General features: G+C 42.7%; 1 protein-coding gene across 1 annotated transcript in view; it reads left to right on the top strand.

Moving 5' to 3' along the window:
* Positions 1 to 20705, top strand: part of dipk1c (divergent protein kinase domain 1C) — a 36728-nt gene extending 16023 nt beyond the window's left edge. The window contains exons 2-4 of the mRNA XM_033018916.1: positions 3063 to 3758; positions 9470 to 9634; positions 20279 to 20705. Coding sequence (XP_032874807.1) covers positions 3063 to 3758; positions 9470 to 9634; positions 20279 to 20482 — 1065 coding nt within the window. The 3' untranslated portion in view covers positions 20483 to 20705. The remainder of the gene's footprint in view (positions 1 to 3062; positions 3759 to 9469; positions 9635 to 20278) is intronic.
* Positions 20706 to 20949: the final 244 nt, after the last annotated feature.

The following is a 20949-nucleotide window of genomic DNA, read 5'->3' as shown; positions in this document are numbered from 1 at the left end:
TACCATACAGAGATTGAAATATTGCAGAACACAATCATTGTAGCATTATTTACAGTTCACACGATTTGTTTGAATTGAACTGAATTGGATGGAATACTTGATTGTCACATGTGACAAGTTACAGTGAGATTCTTTGCTTGCATGCCCAAGGTATGCAAATAGAAACATAGAAACATAGAAAATAGGTGCAGGAGGAGGCCATTTGGCCCTTCGAGCCAGCACCGCCATTCAATATGATCATGGCTGATCGTCCCCTATCAATAACCCGTGCCTGCCTTCTCCCCATATCCCTTGACTCCACTAGCCCCTAGAGCTCTATCTAACTCTCTCTTAAATCCATCCAGTGAATTGGCCACCACTTCTCTCTGTGGCAGGGAATTCCATAAATTCACAACTGGGTGAAAAAGTTTTTTCTCACCTCAGTCTTAAATGACCTCCCCTTTATTCTAAGACTGTGGCCCCTGGTTCTGGAAGTCGAGTCAAGTCAAGAGTCAAGAGAGTTTATTGTCATGTGTCCCAGAGGACAATGAAATTCTTGCATTGCTGCAGCACAACAGGATATTGTAGGCATAAATACATATCAATAGGTATTTATAAAACCGTTCAGTGACATCGACATCATTAATTCTGCCCCTGGTTCTGGACTCGCCCCACATTGGGAACATTTTTCCTGCATCTAGCTTGTCCAGTCCTTTTACAATTTTATATGTTTCTATAAGATGCCCCCTCATCCTTCTAAACTCCCGTGAATACAAGCCTAGTCTTTTCACCCATAAAGGGTACTTTTATAGTCGCCAATGAAGGGTACTTACAAATTTACGAAGTACCCCCATGTCAGGACCCCCTTTGTTCTTCTCCCCACCCCTGCCTCGCGGCGATCCCCCCAAGCCGGGTCCTCCTTTGTTCCTTCCCCCGGTAGCGTCGCGTCACTTCCACATTGTTGCCATCATCGACCTCTGCACTATCAGCGCAGGGTCCTCTCCAGACTTTCATGGGAAATTTTAATCTCTTTCATGGGAAAAGATTGTACAATGCTACCATTAAAAGGAGTATCTATGAGCACTCTGAACAACTCTAGAGGCCAATGTTACAAATGTCTTCCTACTTAACTGATTAGAAATGTCCTCAGAATAATGAAGTGCCTTTAACTATTGAAAGTAGGATCACAGCTAATGTATTGATCAAACATGTCAGCAGGTTTATTATCCTTCACAGTATGGCTGCGGCTCAAATGATTGTTTGACTGAATGCTCCTAGCTATATACATTGCTTCAGAAAATGAGCCAAAATCAGATATTACAGCTCAGTGTAGAGAAAATAATACCATGTTCATAAAAAAAAGGACACAAAGCTCTGGAGTACATCAGCAGGTCAGGCAGCATCTCTGGAGGACATGGATGGGTGACTTTTTGGGTCAAAACCCTTGTGCGATGATTGTAGAGGTGTAGAAGAAAGCTGGAAAAGGGAAGTGGAAAGACAAAGCATGGCAGGTAATAGGTTGACACAGGTGAGGGGGATTTCTTGACAGGCAGATGGTTGCAACAAAGGCCAGAGATAAGAACTCTAGGTGTAGGAGGGAACTGCAGATGCTGGTTTGAACCGAAGATAGACACATCAAGCTGGGGTAACAGTGGGTCAGACAGCACCTCAGATGGAACTATAGGTGTGAGATGGGTTTGAAGAGTTGCAGATTGTGAAGCTAGTGGGAGAAAACTTCAAACCTGTCTCACACCTAAAGTTCTTATCTTTGGCCTTTGTTCCAACTATCTGCCTGTAAAGAAACCTCCCTGGTCTGTGTCGACCTATTACCTGCTACGCATTGTCTTGTCTCTCCCCCTTTCCAGCTGTCTTCTGCCGCCCACATTCATTGAAGAAGGGTCTCGACCCAAAACATCACCTGTCCATGTTCTCCAGAGATGCTGCCTGACCTGTTGATTTACTCCAGCATTTTGTGTTGCCAGTATCTGCAGCCCTTTGTTTTCTACAATGATGATGGAATTTTGCCATTTAATGGACAGGCTTTAAGCTGTGTGATCTATGCTGGGCTTCCTGATGCTGAGGGGGTGCGGGTTTGGCTGAAATGTGAAAATTCAGATAACCTGAATTACTCACATACGCCTATTCCACCAAATGCAACACCGCGCTAATCCAAAGAAAGGTAATACTTTTGGCCATTTTCTTACTCAAATATTTATGTAAATGATTTTTCTATTTTACTTCAGACGAAACCTTCATTTTCCACGCTTCAAAATATCTCATTTGGCCCGTTCTTTGGAAGGTGAACCAAAATGTCACACACGTGACCAGATGTCACCACAAAGTAATACATTACAAAATTCTCGTAAGAGATTAATCTTATTCATCACTATTTTCCTACCTACAAACCGATAATGCACGTCTGCTAAAGATATGAACATTCTAGTTTTTTTTAATTCACAGAGTTTGTAAAACGCTTCCATGTGCTGTCACACACGTGACCAGTCCTATTTTACCTCTGACCCTAAACAAACGTGGTCAGCATAACATAAACATTTCACTTTCTAAAACCGAAAAAAAATATGAAACATATATATACAGTACAAAACAATATACCTGTAATGCTTTCAGAATTAGAAGAGATTTCTTCCACAAATTTTCATCAGTCTGGTCACACACGTGACTAAGAGTGGGCCATTATATGAGCGAGCCAATTTGTTTAATTGTGTTCCTTTTTATTGGAGGGTATTTTCTGTAATATTTGCTTTAAGGTAAGACAACTATTAGAAATGTTCATTTCATTTTGTTACTGAAATATATCATTCCTTTTGTTTCAATTCTCTATGCATAGGACATAAGAGTCGAGCTGTTATTAAAATAGTAAGCAGTGAGCTTACTTTATTCTTAAGCACCTTAATTTCAGATGCAATGCACAGAACTGTGAGAAATATTACCCTGAAGATTATTAATTCATAAATCTTTTATGTTTAATTTAGCTTTAAATTCACCTTGAAGTTTCATATTTTGGTGTCCTTTGCTTCAGTAGAATGTAGCAGAACTGATGTTGGTTTCCATGTCTGTTACAGTGCCTTGGTTACCAGCAGGGATTACTGACAGGAGACCTGTGCAAGGATTTGTGTGTCACCCAAACAATGGTTTATAAACGATGCCTCTACTATGATAAAGGTAAAAAAGTTATACAGGCTGATTGGAATGGACAACCAATAATTCTGAAATCCAAGCTAGAAGACTTCTTAAGCTACGACAGCCTGTACCTCCTGGATGAACAAGAAAGCAGGTCCATTCCAGAAATTGACATCTTGGTCTTTACTGCACTGGAAATCAAACACTCCTTGGGTCTGGAAGTGAAGAATGTTACAGCACCACAACTATGGACCAAGCACTTAAAAGACAGGAGGGGCTCATTCTCAAGGGCAGAGCTGGCCAGTATGTGGTCCCTGCTGCAGCAAGAGGAATACGTATTCTTCCAGTTACTGCAGGATCTCAGTAAACATGTTCTCAAAATGATAGGCTCCTGTGGACATTTCTATGCTGTCGAGTACCTTACAGCCGGCCACGCTTGGCATCACAACCTTTTCTCCCTGGAGGAGCTGAGCCCCCACTCCTGGCGTGGCAGCAGCAGCAAGGCATTGTGGCAGGCGACTAATAGCATTGCACTTAGCTTCCTTGATCTAGCGGGGCACTTTGAGAATGACTTTTCCCACCCGCTTCATCTCTGTGACATCAAGCCGGAGAACTTTGCTATCAGGGCTGATCTAACGGTAAATTGTGCGCATGGGACGAGAGAATGGCAACATTGAAAGTATAGGTTCATGTTACCCCTGTTCATAAATGCATTTAAAATGTTATGAATTCAAGGTGCACAGTTATCATTTTCATGTGGTGTATATAGTACTCCGTTAATCTTCCATTCGATGCAATGGGTTTCAATGGTACAATGATACGTTATTTTCACATGTACTGAGATACAGTTAAATTCTTTGTTTTGCGTACAATTTTGTGAGGTAAAACTATATTTAAGCACAAGCATAACTACATGTAAAAGTGCACCAATTGCAGTGTGAGAATAGTAGACTTCACCGAGGCAGTACATAGAAACATAGAAAATAGGTGCAGGAGTAGGCCATTCGGCCCTTCGAGCCTGCACCGCCATTCAATATGATCATGGCTGATCATCCAACTCAGTATCCTGTACCTGCCTTCTCTCCATACCCCCTGATCCCTTTAGCCACAAGGGCCACATCTAACTCCCTCTTAAATATAGACAATGAACTGGCCTCAACTACTTTCTGTGGCAGAGAATTCCACAGATTCACCACTCTCTGTGTAAAAAATGATTTTCTCATCTCGATCCTAAAGACTTCCCCCTTATCCTTAAACTGTGACTCCTTGTTCTGGACTTCCCCAACATCGGGAACAATCTTCCTGCATCTAGCCTGTCCAACCCCTTAAGAATTTTGTAAGTTTCTATAAGATCCCCCCTCAATCTTCTAAATTCTAGCGAGTACAAGCCGAGTCTATCCAGTCTTTCTTCATATGAAAGTCCTGCCATCCCAGGAATCAGTCTGGTGAACCTTCTCTGTACTCCCTCTATGGCAATAATGTCTTTCCTCAGATTAGGAGACCAAAACTGTACGCAATACTCCAGGTGTGGTCTCACCAAGACCCTGTACAACTGCAGTAGAACCTCCCTGCTCCTATACTCAAATCCTTTTGCTATGAATGCTAACATACCATTCGCTTTCTTCACTGCCTGCTGCACCTGCATGCCTACTTTCAATGACTGGTGTACCATGACACCCAGGTCTCGTTGCATCTCCCCTTTTACTAATCGGCCACCATTCAGATAACATCAAGCACACTGGATGCCTCTTGATGCGGGCCCCCTGTACATCAGTGAGACCAAGCATGGATTGCTTCACCAAACACTTGCACTTGAGCTGCCAAGGCCTACTAGACCTCCTGGTTGCTAAACATTTTAACTCCCTTTCCCATTTCCATATTGATCTTTCTGTCTGAGCCTCCTGGATTGCCAGAGTGAAACCACACATAAACTGGAGGAACAGCAACTCATATTCTGCTTGGGTAGCTTACAACCCAATGGTGTGAACATTTAATTCTCCAATTTTAGGTAACCTCTAACAACGCACCCCTTTCTCCCTTCGCCTTTCTCTTCTACACCACCCTCCCCACCCTTTACTCCCTCCCTCCCCTGTGCCTCACCTGGACTTGCACCTATTTCTCCTCCCCTCCCCTCCATCTACATTCCTTCCTCTGGGTTTGAAACTCTTCAATGCTTTTGTCTCACTCGTGTTTTTTTGTTATCTCTGGCCTTTGTCCAGCCATGTTGCTATCAAAAACTCTCCCCACCTGTATTCACATGCAGAGTGAAACCACCTACCACTTTACCCTGTCCCTTCTCTATCCTAGCTTTCTTCCCTCCCTCTACAATCAGTCTGAAGAAGAGTTTCGACCAGAAATGTCACATATTCATGTTCCCCAGACATGCTGTCTGACCCACTGAGTTACTCCAGCACTGTGTCCTTCTCCATGGGAGAGCAATGTTGAGGTGAAGTATTACAACGGGACAGATTGAGACAATTGTTGGGGTGACGGCACATCAATTGTTCAGTCTGAACTGAGAGTGGGTCTGTTGTGGATATGTTGGGCATGGCTTGCATGATATTATTGTGGAGCATGAGACCTACTCACACAGTCTATTCTCAAGTCAGACAGAAATGCAGATGATTGATTTTTCGCCCTGCAAAAGAGGAGAAAGGCCAATTAATTAACTGGCACAGTCCATGCACTCTCTCACCACGTACAGTGGTCTAGTCAGCCCTATCTTCTAAAGGGCCTGTCCCACTTGGCCGTCATTTGTGCGTCACAAAGATGGCGTACATCACAAAATCCTGGGACGCTGCGTGCGACCGCGTGTCACTGCCTATGTCACCACGCACCATGCGCGCGTAATGCGCACCTAGCGCGCATCACATGCGTGTCATGATGAGCGTGTCACAACGCGCGCGTTGTGCATCGTGACATGTAAATGATGACGCGTAAATTACGCGCAAATGACGGCCAAGTGGGACAGGCCCTTCAGGCAGAGAATCCCAAAGATTCACCGTCTTGTGTGACAAGATTCACAAATAACTCTTTATAATCTACCAAATCTTCCAATCTACCTTGTTCTGGCCCTTAGTGTTTATCTGCACTTTCTTTGTAGCTGTAGCATTTCTGCATTCTGCATTGTGTTTATTTCTCCACCACCTGATGTACTCATGTATTGTATGATTTGGACAGCATGCAAAGCAACACTTTCTTTTAAATGTAACTAGGTATACCTGACCATAATAAACTAATACAAATACATAAACACCTTATGATTAATACATTATGAGAGGTCAATAGGAACAAATGCAAAGATAAATTTCAGAAGTAAATTAGATAGATCCTTCGGACCATGCCTGAATGGTGTCTACGATTTGCTGCACGCAAGTTGTTTTAACCTTTTTTGCAGCTGTTATTAAAACATATGCTCACCATATTGCCACCAGTAGAGATGCAGCTTTTCATTATTTAAGCGGTTTAAGACTTTCCTCTTCATGACTATTGACATCTTAATCGTATCTCCTTTATGGCTTCACTGTTACGAAGAGAACAAACCAGCTTCTCCTCCCAGTCCATGGAACTAATTCCTTTTCCTGAAACTATTTTAGCAAATCTTTTGTTTTCCCTTTCCAAAGCTGACTTATCATTCCTAAAGTGCTGAGGGCAGAAATTGACAATCAAATTCAACTGGGGATAAGTTACATAGATTTAAATAAATAGTGTGAACTGAATGTGAATCTGGAAACTTGTTTTGGCATTTTATTCAAAGCAAAGCATAAAAATGTAAAAAATAATCTAATAGTATAACAGTAACTATTAATTTGAGGCATCTGTTTAAATATGCATAGCATTGTTAACCCTCTTTATTGCATTGTTAACCTTATTAATTGTTAATAGTGGATGTCATATTTTGCATTTTTAGTTGTGAATATAATCAAATGCACAATTGTTTGTGTGAGTAACTTTGTGCATGCTATGGATTAATGTTCAGATACTGAAGCAAGTAGTATAAAAAGTTTAGAATTAGCTCATCTGCATGTCTAAATATTTTATACATGAATGTTCCAAGGATGAATCACCAATCCAGATATATATAAAAGCACATTTCTTTTAACACCATTTACTGGCGTACCACTACCTTAACACCACTGTCCAGTGCTGTGGACAGCAGCGAATAATTTCTGAGTACAACTTCTGTTGGAGTTGCATCTGCAGCCCTTTGTCTTTAGTCAGTGGGTGATGGCATTTTTAAAAGCATGCGGTCCTCATGCCGTCCTGTGGAGAAGTGTCAATTAATTGTAATTTAGCATCATGTAAACTGGATAATATCTCCCAATATGTGCAAAGGTAAACATGGTGCAGGGAAATTGTGGTGCAGAGGCACAACTAGCATTGCTGCAACACAGCTTCAAGGACCTGGGATCAATCCTGATGTCAGGTGCTGTCAGCAGAGCGTTTACATATTCTCACTGCAACTGTGAGGGTTTTCCCCACGATGCTTTTGCTTTCCCCTGAACCCTAAACAAGCAGGTAGGTTGATTGTGGCTTAATCAGCCACTGTAAAATGCCCTTTGTATAGGCTTGGTGGGAATAGCTGGTGACAAAATGCAATGATATGTTTGAATTAATTTACTTTTATAAATATTTTTTCCTTATTACATTTTATTATATTAACATATATTTTAAGTATACTTAAGTTTTACCTTTATATCTTTTAACATAGAAACATAGAAACATAGAAAATAGGTGCAAGAGTAGGCCATTCGGCCCTTCGAACCTGCACCGCCATTCAATATGATCATGGCTGATCATCCAACTCCGTATCCTGTACCTGCCTTCTCTCCATACTCCCTGATCCCTTTAGCCACAAGGGCCACATCTAACTCCCTCTTAAATATAGCCAATGAACTGGCCTCAACAACCTTCTGTGGCAGAGAATTCCAGAGATTCACCACTCTCTGTGTGAAAAATGTTTTTCTCATCTCGGTCCGAAAAGATTTCCCCCATATCCTTAAACTGTGACACCTTGTTCTGGACTTCCCCAACATCGGGAACAATCTTACTGCATCTAGCCTGTCCAACCCCTTAAGAATGTTGTAAGTTTTACATTTAAAATTTAATTAACATTTTATTCATTTAAAAAATATCATTTTAAACATTTATTTTGAATAAAATACTTGTGGCAAGCTATGCTCGGTTGTGTAGCTTGGCTGACTGTCAAAATGGATAGGGGCTTTGATGGCTCGCCTACATGATGTCATAGGTTACACAGGTCTGCCGGACCCCAGGGCATTGCCATGAGCAGTAAGTGAGCCTGACACCAAGGGAATCTACGAAAGGTAAATCTTGAGCTGGGGTGTTGATCCGAGACAAGCATGGGTGACTGGACAATTACAGGATTGGTTTAATATCTATATACTTTGAAAACTGTGTGTGTGTGTGTGTGGGTGTATGTCATTTTGATTTTGCATTTGATTCATTACTCCGCTTAAACCAGAAGCAAAAACGCTGAGATTTTTACCATTTCGCTAGCGATTTTACTTTAACATCCGCAAATCCACTCCTCATTACATTTAGTCATTTTTCTGTACACATTTTTAATAAAATCCTTCACCCCCCCAACTCAGTCATTTTTTCGCCTCCCACTGGCCACCTTCTCATCGCGTGCCCCGTGCGACCATAACAGCTGTTGCCACCCGGCACTCCTCCACTCCCCCCCCCCTCCGGCCCGGCTCTGTCACACTGGCCGAAGCCACAGATAACCATATAACCATATAACAATTACAGCACGGAAACAGGCCATCTCGGCCCTTCTAGTCCGTGCCGAACATCGGCTGGTCCCCCGCTGCATTTCGCCGTCCTCGCTGGTAGCCCGCAGGCTCACTCAGGATCACGCCCGCCCAGCCCACTCCACCCTCCCTCCCCCCCTCCCCATGCTCGGGGTCTGAAGTGCCGAGGATGTGAGGCCATAGAGCTGAGGCTCACTCTGAGGCCGATGGCTGCTGGGCGGCCCTACCCCTCTCCTCCCTCCCTTCTTAATATAATATCAATGGGGGTGGTTAGTGTGTGTGTGTAAGAGGTTGGTTAGTGTGTGTGTGACTCCTCAGGCCGCCCCCTCCCCTCCCAACCGCGCGTTGCGGGAACAGACCCAACAGGTCTGCACTTGGTCTAGTTTCCATTAAAGTAGACAATTGGAATGTCGTGAAGCGAAGAGTTTTAAATTGATTACTGTTAATAATATTGTACGTATGTCCTTTTGGGATTTATGTAAGCAAACTCATTTTGTTAAGGTGATTGAAAGAGAACCCATCTGTGGATGTTATTTTGGGGATGTTAGCTGACCTCCGTTTTTCTGTTTTAGGTTGTTGCAATAGATGTAGACATGGCTTTTTTTGAACCCAAAATGCGTGACATCCTTGAACAAAATTGTACAAAGGACGAAGACTGCAGTTTTTTTGACTGTTTCTCTCATTGTAATTTAAAGACTCAAAGATGCAGAGCAGAGCGTTCAAATAACAACCTGCAGGTTAGTTAAACACATCACTGAGTTAAATAAATGTATTTTCATCAACACTTTAATGTTCATGCATCTGATGTAATGTTGCATAGGACAATTATTGCTTGTGCTGTCTGACTGGTGCTCACCAGTAATAATTCATTTAACACATCAGTTCTCCAGTCCTATCTTCACTTCTAACTGTGTCTCATTACTGCCAAAAAGAGAGCGTTGTTTAATTCTTGACCCTGCAGGTTACAGGGCTTGTCAAGGGCTTAGCCAGAATCTTTATATATGTGGTGAGAATTTCTGTGTCAATTCTACCAGGCTTTTTTTCTCCATTCACTTTCAGTCCTTTTGCCAATTGACTAACACAAGAGTTAAGTCAAGAGAGTTTATTGTCATGTGTCCCAGAGAGAACAATGACATTCTTGCTTGCTACAGTACAACCGAATATTGTAGACATAAATACAGAACAGATCAGTGTGTCCATATACCATAGAATATACATATACACACACACACACATAAATAAACAGATAAAGTGCAATAGGCTGTTATAGTTCAAAGTTTGTTTGAAGTGTTTAATAGTCTGATGGCTGTGGGGAAGCAGCTGTTCCTGAACCTGGATGTTGCAGATTTCAGGCTCCTGTACCTTCTCCCTGATGGCAGTGGTGAGATGAGTGTGTGGCCAAGATGGTGTGGGTCCTTGATGATGTTGGCAGCCTTTTTGAGGCAGCAACTGCAATAGATCCCCTCGATGGTAGGGAGGTCATAGCCGATGATGGACTGGGCAGTGTTTACAACATTTTGCAGCCTTTTCCGCTCCTGGACGCCTTGGTTGCCGAACCAAGCCACGATGCAACCGGTCTGCACGCTCTCTACTGTGCACCTGTAGAAGTTCGAGAAAATCCTCCTTGACATACCGACTCCCCATAATCTTCTCAGGAACTAGAGGCGCTGATATGCTTTCTTTATAATTGCATCAGTGTTCTGGGACCAGGAGAGATCTTCAGAGATATGTACGCCCAGAAATTTGAAGCTCTTGACCCTTTCCACCATCAAGCCGTTGATATAAACAGGACTGTGGGTCCCCATCTACCCCTTCCAAAGTCCACAATCAGTTCCTTGGTTTTGCTGGTGTTGAGGGCCAGGTTATTGTGCTGGCACCATATGGACAGTCGGCCAATCTCTCTTCTATACTCTGACTCATCCCCATCAGTGATACGTCCCACAACAGTGGTGTAGTCGGCGAACTTGATGGTGGAGTTAGCACTGTGACCGGCTACGCAGTCATGAGTATAGAGTGAGTACAGCAGGGGGCTGAGCACGCATCCTTGAGGTGATCCCGTGCTGATTGTTATCGAGGATGACACATTTCCACCAAAACGAACAGACTGTGGTCTGTGAATGAGGAAGTCGAGGATCCAATTGCAGAGGGATGCGCAGAGACCCAGTTCTGTGAGCTTGGCAACCAGCTTGGAGGGGATGATTGTGTTAAATGCCGAGCTGTAATTGATGAATAACAGCCTGACATATGAGTTTTTGTTGTCCAAGTGGTCCGGAGCGGAGTGGAGGGCCAGCGAGATCGCATCCACCGTTGATCTGTTGTGGCGGTAAGCGAACTGCAATGGGTCCAGGTTTTTGTCGAGGTAGGAGTTGATTTGCGTCATGATCAGCCTCTCAAAGCACTTCATCACCACCGGCGTTAGTGCCACTGGTCGATAGTCATTGAGGCACGTCACCTTACTCTTCTTGGGCACCGGTATTATTGATGCCCTTTTAAAGCAGGTGGGATCCTCAGACCTCAGAAGTAAGAGGTTGAAAATGTCCGTAAAACCTCCAGCCAGTTTTTAAACCGCACAGGTTTTAGAACACGGCCAGGTATACCATCAGGTCCAGGCGCTTTCCGAGGGTTCACCCTTCTGAAGGATCTTCTGACGTCGGCCTCTGTGACTGTGACTGAAATAGCATCACACCGACTGGGGGCTCAGGAAGGCACATCAGTGTTCTCCCAATTCAAGCCTCGCCACAGTTGCCGAACATCTGTCTCATCCTCCAGTTTGGAGCAGAAATCCCTTTTGGCCTTTTTGATGGCCCTACCAAGGTCGTATCTGGACTTCTTGTAGACTTCTGTATCTCTAGACCTGAATGTCCAGGATCTGGTCTTCAGAAGAATGCGGATCTCATGGTTCATCCAAGCCTTCAGGTTAGGAAACACTCGGAAGGTTTTTGTTGGGATGCAGTCCTCCACACATTTCTTTATGACGTCTGTAGCGACTGTGGTGTATTCATTCAGGTCCGTTGCCGAGTCCCTGAACATTGCCCAGTCTACAGACTCCAAACAGTCCTGGAGTTGTTCCTCTGGGGGTGAGGACTGTACAGAGATAAGAAAAGAATGTTAAAGAATAGGCTGGCACGATTAACAGAGAAGTGGCTAATTAAGTTTAACAACTAAAAGTGTTAAGTAATTTATTTTGACAGACAGAATAAGGAGAGACAATTTTGATTAAAAGACAGTTTCAAAGGGGATGCAAAACAAAGGGGCCTAGTTGTACATGAGCATACAATATCTAAAATGGCAGGACATGTTGAGCCAATAAGGGACCCTGGGACATAAACAGAAGCACAGAGTGCATAAAAGGGAATGTATATTCTGATTTTACATAAAGGACTAGTTCAACTACAATTGGACTATTGTGTCCAATTCTGGGTTCCTTCAAGACGTATGTGAAAGGTTTAGATTCATACAGCACAGAAACAGGCTTGTCTTGTTGATATTGATCACAAGTCTACCCTAATTCTGTTTGCCTGTGTTCACCTCATATCTCTCTAAACTTTTCCTATCCATGTGTAGGAAGGAACTGCAAATGCTGGTCTATACCGAAGAATGACACAAAATGCTGGAGTAATTCAGCGGGACAGGCAGCATCTCTGCAGAGAAGGAATGGGTGACGTTTCGGGTCGAGACCCATCTTCAGAAGAGTCCACCATTGTCTGTGTGACAAACCTGCCCCTAAAATTCTCTTTATGTAGTTTACCTCTCACTTTCAACCCATGTCCTTCGGTTTTATACTCCCCCAGCCTGGGAATAGACAGTATATATCTCCCCTATACATGTCCCGCATGATGTTATAAGCCTCCATTAGATCTCCCCTCATAATACCAGCCTGTCCAGTCTTTCCTCATAACTAAAATGCTTCATTCCATACTGCATCCTGTAGGGGGAGGGGGGGTGTGGGAGGGGGAACCTTCAAAACCTTCATAACTTTGTACTATTTCACCGATCGGAACAAAACCTATTTGACTTGCAGCAGAGGAGAATGGTGAGTAAGGTGGCAAAAAGTCGTAGCACTATGAGGGATCGTTTTTGCGCAAATTTAATTACAATGCAGGCCAGAAGTGGTCAAGATGAGAGTTTTAGTAATATATAGATATTCAACCAGTATTAGACATCTACATATTCATTACCTGTTATTTAATGACTCAAAATGCACTATTTATGAAATGCATTACCTGTACATTTGATCATTAGCTCAAATCACAATATGCTTTCTGCCACTAATACATTTTTAATTTCCTAAATCAATCTGTATGAAAGTCTTTGTTGAGGACTTAGCTATAATCAATATATATCACATGAAATGCTCTGCCCTCATCAATGGTCCTTGCTAATCCCTCAAAAATGGAAATCATCCAAACACATCCTATTCCACGCTATTTGTCCTTGACAAACCAGTATCTCTCTAATTAAAGCAGCCCTCCAACCATTTTTCCAACAATTTTCCCATACTCAATTTTAGAGTAATCTTCAGCTATTCGATTCTATTCTGTTATGTTCTGTTAGACCATGGTATCACAATGGACTCTATCACTTAACCAATGAGAACTGGAAAATAGATGTCAAAACTTGCACTATTTCCTACAGTGCTTCCTATAAGAATCTGAGGCACATTGTATCTGGGGCTGGTAAGTTATCCCCCTTTGAAGATGTAGAACCATTAATAAATCCCACCTCCCTGTGTTTATCACTTCTTCTTCCCTACAGTCAACGCCAATTTCACTCCTTCCATGAAGACAGATGCAAGGTATCCATTTATCTTCCACTTCCACATGCCAGTTGCCAGGTGATCTTGACTAGAACCTCTCCTTCCCTCTCTAATTCTCCTTTACAAATGTGTGTAAAATCTTAAGGTTTTCATTGATGTTAACTGCCATTTTTTTTTTGTCTTCAAAATGTTTTTCCCATTTCAACCCTGCAGCTTCTACACTTTTCCAGACTTTGTGCAACGTTCTGCTGTCATTATCTGTCCACACATTACTTTTTTGCTTTAATATTTCTAGGATGTTCTTTGACATCCACTGGTGTAAAACTAGGAGCTCCTCCTTTTTCTTTTATTGGGCACATATTTGTTCTGAACCTTTACAACTTCCTCTTTGAATACCTCCCAATGTTCTGGGACAGGGTCATCTTCAAGCAGCAGTTGCCAATTGTCCTCCTTGTCCTCACCTTCCACCCTACCAGCCGTCGCCTACAACCCTCCAATCCTCCAACATTTTTATCACCTACAACGGGATCTCATCACTGGCCACATCTTCCCATCTGCTCCCCTTTCTGCCTTCTGCAGAGACAGTTCCCTCCGTAACTCCCTGGTCAATCCATCCCTTCCCACCCAAACCACCCTCTCCCCTGGTACTTTCCCTTGCAACCGCAGGAAGTGCTATACTTGTTTCTTTACTTCCCCCCTCGACTCCATTCAAGGACCCAAACAGTCTTTCCAGGTGAGGCAGAGGTTCACCTGCACATCCTCCAACCTCATCTATTGCATCCGCTGCTCTAGATGTCAGCTGATCTACATCGGTGAGACCAAGCGCAGGCTTGGCGATCGCTTCGCCCAACACCTCCACTCAGTTCGCAATAACCAACCTGATCTCCTGGTGGCTCATCACTTCAACTCCCCCTCCCATTCCAAATCCGACCTTTCTGACCTGGGCCTCCTCCATGGCCAGAGTGAGGCCCACCGTAAATTGGAGGAGCAGCACCTCATATTTTGCTTGGGTGGTTTACACCCCAGCGGTATGAACATTGACTTCTCCAATTTCAGGTAGTCCTTGCTTTCTCCCTCCTTCCCAGCTCCCCCACAGCCTACTGTCCCCGCCTCTTCCTTTCTTTTTTCCGCCCCCCTCCCCCTCCACCCCGACATCAGTCTGAAGATGGGTCTCGACCCAAAACATCACCTATTCCTTCGCTTCATAGATGCTGCCTCACCCGCTGAGTTTCTCCAGCATTTTTGGCTACTTTAAACCTTCTCCAATATCACCGGCATACCGCGCACTCACATTATTGGACTTAGCCCTGTTCAGATGCATCCATCCTCTGCAAATACCAGCCTTCTCAGCACAGGACTAAGCACTTAGCCTCAAGAATCCAATTCTTGCCTTTTTCCAACATGTCTCCATCCACATGTTCATTTGCACCCCCTACCCTCTCTCTCTTTCCTGTGCCCTGCTGTGCACCCAGTTCTCCTACAATTCTGCTCCTGTTTGCCTGTCCCCCTTTCACTTATATCCCTCCTCTGGCTTTGTATTTCACTTTTCTGTAACCTTTGACACGCTTACTAATCAAGAACCTGTCAATCTCCGCTTTAAAAATACCCAAAGACTTGACCTCCATAGCCAGCTGCAGCAATGAATTCCACAGATTCACCACCCTCTGGCTAAAGAAATTCCTCCTCATGTCCTTGCTAAAGGTACATCTTTGTCTACCTACCAGCCAGTCAACCCCTCCCCCGCCTGGCTTGTATCCATCAATCTCTTGCCAGGCTTTGTCCACCACCACTCCTTCTCCAGCTTTCTCTCCCCTACTGCAAACAGTGTGAATAAAGGTCCCGACCTGAAAGGTCAGCTATCCATTTCCTCCACATTTGCTGCTCGATCCGCTGAGTTCTTTCGGCAATTTGTGTTTTGCTCAAGATTCCAGCATTTGCCGTTCATTGTGCCTTCATTGCAGGCACGGAACTCGGTGGGGACGGGACAGCGCCGGAGAGCCGGGTCGATCCTGGCTGTGGATGAGGCGCAGGTCTGTGGCACGTATCCCTCCTCCAATCTCCGCGCTCTATCCTCAGTCCCACCCCCCCCACTCCTCCCTTCTCCAATCATCGCGCTGAATCATCACGTCCTGCCCCCATTGCCTGCTGAACGACATCTCTCTCGTCCAATCGGCGCCCTTGATCAGCAGTCCCACCTCCACTGTCTCGCGGAAAGCGGAGATTTTAAAATCTGGATGACAAAAACTTGGGAGGGATGTCCCCCACCTCTCAAAACATGTGGGGGGACGTGTCCCCTCTGGCCCCCCCGGGTTTTCCGCCCCTGCTTCATTGGCACTTCCTGGCCATTATCGAGGCGAGCTTAGAGCAAGCAATGCCCATGACCTCTAAATGCAGACTTATTACAGGGCTCATTAGACATCATGTTTTTGTCTCCGGGTGACATAGGTGAGTGATGGGAAATCTGAATCTTAGTTTTGGGTGCACACAGAGGCTGAAATCAATATGGCCCAGACCAATTCACCAAAGACATTAGGTCAGATCCACAAATGTACGTTTATGAATGCCTCAAGCTTTCTCACTCAATATTTCATGGAAACGTTTGACTGTAAAAGAATGAATGAATATTCCCTGAAGAAACTTTCCATATTTTATCATATCTTTAATTTAAAAGATTCTTTAATGATTGTATTTTTTAAAATAAATTAGTTTTGCATGTGATACAAAGTAACATATTGGTCTGGTGAAACAGGATGGGAAATAGATTTATGATGAATGCTACACACTACCTTGTTTCCTGAAAATGATTCCAACTCACATCTGATAGTTGTTTGCAAATTATTATGATTAATTGTAATGTTCAAAGGTCTGAATTTAAAAATGATGAATCTCATGAACTTTACATAAAATTGATATTAAACAGTAAGGATCTAAGTTGGGGAACCCAAATGTACGCATTTGTAATTCTTTAGAATGCTATGTAGTCAGCATCATTAGTAGTGTTACGCTATTAATGAACAGTAAGTTGAAACTGAAGCAGATGGCTGCATCATTGGCCTTGAGAACAATGTAACAGAACCAGGTTTTTGCTGTGGAAATCAGGTATGCTAATAGTGCACTCTTGTTATTAATATATAAATCAGTCTGAAAATGTATACGATTAAAAAGTAGATCACAACTCCAAAACTTATTGGGAAATTTCTGCTACTCTTTTGCTTTGTACAATCTGCTTTGTTTTAATTACTATTACGATCTTGTCGGACTTGTCTTTTAAATTTGTCACAGAATGTGAAGTCTGGCAACATTCTTAATAAAAGGCAAATCCGCTTCTCTGTCCACTGTAAATTGTTGACATTATTGTTAAACCTTTTATTTGGGAGAATAATGGGTAATAGATGATGATTTATTTATATCTTCTTACTATTCCAGTATATCTAATATAAAGCTCTTTACCTCTCACCTCTCTGTCCCCCAAAATTCAATTATTTTCCTTGCTTATTATTTATTTCCCTGCATTTGTTTTGCCTATATTTCACAAGGATTTCCAAACACCCATTCCCGGAAATTTACTGAAACCGTTACTGATCAGTAGTTTCCCAAATGCCTTCCCTTGGAGGAGGAGGAGGAAGCCAGAATCCCTTTGGGGCATTTAACAAGTCTACCGAAAGAAGCATGGAACCAGGGCAATTTTCTGCCCCGGACATTTAGTCTGATGTATGAACCAGTCAGGTCCACAGTCCAAATTAATCATTCCTTGTCATTAATCAGTCAACCTTAATTATTAAAAGGTGGAGTAGTAGCCCTGATGTTGATGGCTGGGAGTTGGGGCAGGGATGGCTTGGTGAGACTGGCTACACATGATCAAAGGGGGACTCTAGAATTTGATGGATAATTCTCATCAGCTTGACTATTGAAATCTTAAGTACATTTATGGATAACTGTACATGGGCTACACATAGAACTATTGAATCCAGGGCAGACAATATTGAAGGAATTTAAAAAATCACTGCGAAGTAAAACATCATGGGGTATTCAATAGAATTGAAAGTCATGAATTACTATATTCACATTGTGATAAATCTGTACATAATACATTACATACTAAATATCATGCAGCACATTTATATCAGAATATTTTAAATATCCATCAATCACACTTATTCAGTTAATTATAGACTGAGAAGAAAACTACCAATTGGGTGCCTACATCTGTTGTCTACTTAGGCTGTCTATAGTTTTCCGAGCATACCTAATAACTCCAATTTTCTCACAACTCCTACTTTCATTCCTGTCAGCATAAATCAGACCCCAGACCTACAATAAATGATTTTCTTTTATCATAAAAGCACCAGCTGCACACAGCTTTGAAATCCCCAATAAGAGATGGATTAAATGTATTCCTGTCAGAGGTCGATATATTGATCAAAACATCTGCCCAACTCGTATTCCACTGATCAAATTATTTTTTCGGTCAATTTTGCTTGTTCCCCGATTGTTAGCAGACTTGATTTAATGCGCTTGAGTGTATGATCTGTGCTCCATGCCTAAATGATCATATAAAGGCTGCCGTGGACCATGAAGTCTGGCAAAGACAACAATTGATGTTCAACTGAAATGCCTAATCGTCCAGATCATGGCAAGGCTTATGTGTGAAGAACACCTAGTACATGAGGTAGCAGCTGGATACTGCTGGCAAAGAGACGCAGGAATATTGAATTTTGAGTCTTGCATTTTGGCAATTTTATTGTGTAAAAGTGTTTGTGGGATGTCTTCTGATTCCTGGGATGTCAGGACTTTCATATGAAGAAGGACTGGATAGACTCGGCTTGTACTCGCTAGAATTTAGAAGATTGAGAGGGGATCTTATAGAAACTTACAAAATTCTTAAGGGGTTGGACAGGTTAGATGCAGGAAGATTGTTCCCGATGTTGGGGAAGTCCAGTTTAAGGATAAAGGGGAAATCTTTTAGGACCGAGATGAGAAAAAAAAATTTCACACAGAGAGTGGTGAATCTGTGGAATTCTCTACCACAGAAGGTAGTTGAGGCCAGTTCATTGGCTATATTTAAGAGGGAGTTAGATGTGGCCCTTGTGGCTAAAGGTATCAGGGGGTATGGAGAGAAGGCAGGTATGGGATACTGAGTTGGATGATCAGCCATGATCATATTGAATGGCGGTGCAGGCTCGAAGGGCCGAATGACCTACCCCTGCACAATTTTTCTATGTTTCTATGTGGCAGAGTGGCAGGTGCCTGGTACGTGCAGCCAGAGGAGGTGGTAGAAGCAGATACAATAACAACCTCTTGGAGGCCTGCAGACAGACACATGAGCAAGCAGGGAAAATAGGGGTACAGATCACGTGCAGGTAGATGGATTATTTAGTTTAGCATCATGTTAGTGCAGTCATACAAGCGAGAGAACAGTTACAGTGAAATAAGTGAGGGATGAGGCTGATGAAAATGCTCTGATTGTTGGCGTGGACTTGATGGGCTGAATAGCTTCCCTCTGCATCATAAGAGAGAATAAGAAACACATTATATTGATCTTCAGACGCCGTATGATAAAGTCCCAAGTCAAATGCCGGTTGGCAAAATTGAGCAATGTGAAATAAAGAGATCTGTGTCAATAGATAATAATTAGTTTGGTCAGAAAACAGACAGTTCAAGTAATTAGTTATTTAGCTGACTTAGGATGGCAGTCAGACATGGTACGCAAGGGTCACTGCTGGGGTCATTGCTTTTCAAATATATTGCTTGGATCTGCGGTAAAATATCAAAAGTAACACACAGAGCACCAGATATGGATTAAACAACAATTCAAAGGCTAAAGAGTCAAGAGGCGAGAGTGTTTTATTGCCATATGTCCCAGATAGAACAATGAAAGACTGCAAATATTGGAAATCTGGAATAAAAACAAAAAAGGTGAACACCTTCAATGTCTGGAAACATTTGTGGATGGAGACTCATAGTCAAAGTTTCAGATCAATGACATTTTATCAGAACTTGTACTAAATGTTGTGATGTGGTAAACAGTGAAGAGAGTGAGAAGAATCTGCTACAGGATAGCTGGCACAATGGGCAGACTAGTTATTGGTGAGACCATATAGACTAGGTGACTTTTGATGAACACTTGCACTTGGTCTACCCAGGTTAGAATACTAACCATTTTAACCCCCCCCTCCCCACTCCCATAGAAGCAATGTAGTAAAATAGATTAGGAGAGAATGGATAGAAAAAAATGTTTCAATTAACATATCATTGATCAACTTGGGGAAACAGATGAACAGTGATGGACAAAGGGGAGGAGAAGAGTGAAGAAACACTGAAGCACAGTGGATGTCAATTGAAACTCACTGGCCATCAGGATGGTGAAACCGAACTCGGGGATTTCAGCAGGTACAGTTGCAGATCTTAGGGGAAATAATTTTCAGGAGTGTGGGAAAAGAACAGATGAAAGGTACTGAATCAATTGCTCTACAAAGAACTAGCAAAGGCTGAATGTACTTGCAACCCACAACAATGTTATAATCTTATTGCAATGTGTTGCCAATGGTTTCCTGTTCCCACAATGGGTGTATCAGCACAAAACACTTGGTTAAGCTTGACTAATTGGTTTATTTGTTTCCCACAGGTCATTTGTGATAAAATATTCCGCCCTTTATTCTCGCCACAGCTGAGTGAACACAGGGTGCGCCATCCACTGCAATCCCAGCTGTACAGAGCTGTAACGAGGTGTGCCGAGCTGTCCAAGCATGGCAATGTGGACACGAGGACTACAGAGGACACATTTTCTGAACTGTACAATTTGTTTAAGGCTGGTCAGAGAAAACAATGAAATAAAATCAGCTGACTACCAAAACATTTAAAGAGTAGCCTCCTTCACATACGTTGGTATCCAAGAGATCTCCATAAGAAGTATTTGCAATGACTTTACTGATCTGACAATCATGACAGTTTTGTATATTGGTGCTTCTAACTGAAACTGCAGAAAAATGAGCAATGACAATGCAGGAAAGGAGAATATGAAGGTTATATAAAGAATGCCTCGATCCTCTTAACAGATCTTCGTCCATCTTTTTGTATCCACCACCATTTTGGAAGAAGGCATGATGTAGGCAGGCATCTTCAGAGCCATCTTGCCCTAATTCTGGATGGAATAACTCTCCTAATTGAAAAGGACAGTTGGTTTCTCTATGTGATATTGACATGGGATCAAGTCAAGTCACTTTTATTTCTATAGCACATTTAATAAACAACTCTCGTTAACCAAAGTGCTTTACATTGGTGGAGGTACTAACGTTA

The sequence above is a fragment of the Amblyraja radiata genome, chromosome 4, assembly GCF_010909765.2.
Source record: "Amblyraja radiata isolate CabotCenter1 chromosome 4, sAmbRad1.1.pri, whole genome shotgun sequence".
In the NCBI taxonomy this organism is placed as follows: domain Eukaryota; kingdom Metazoa; phylum Chordata; class Chondrichthyes; order Rajiformes; family Rajidae; genus Amblyraja; species Amblyraja radiata.
This window is presented reverse-complemented; position numbering and strand designations above follow the sequence as displayed.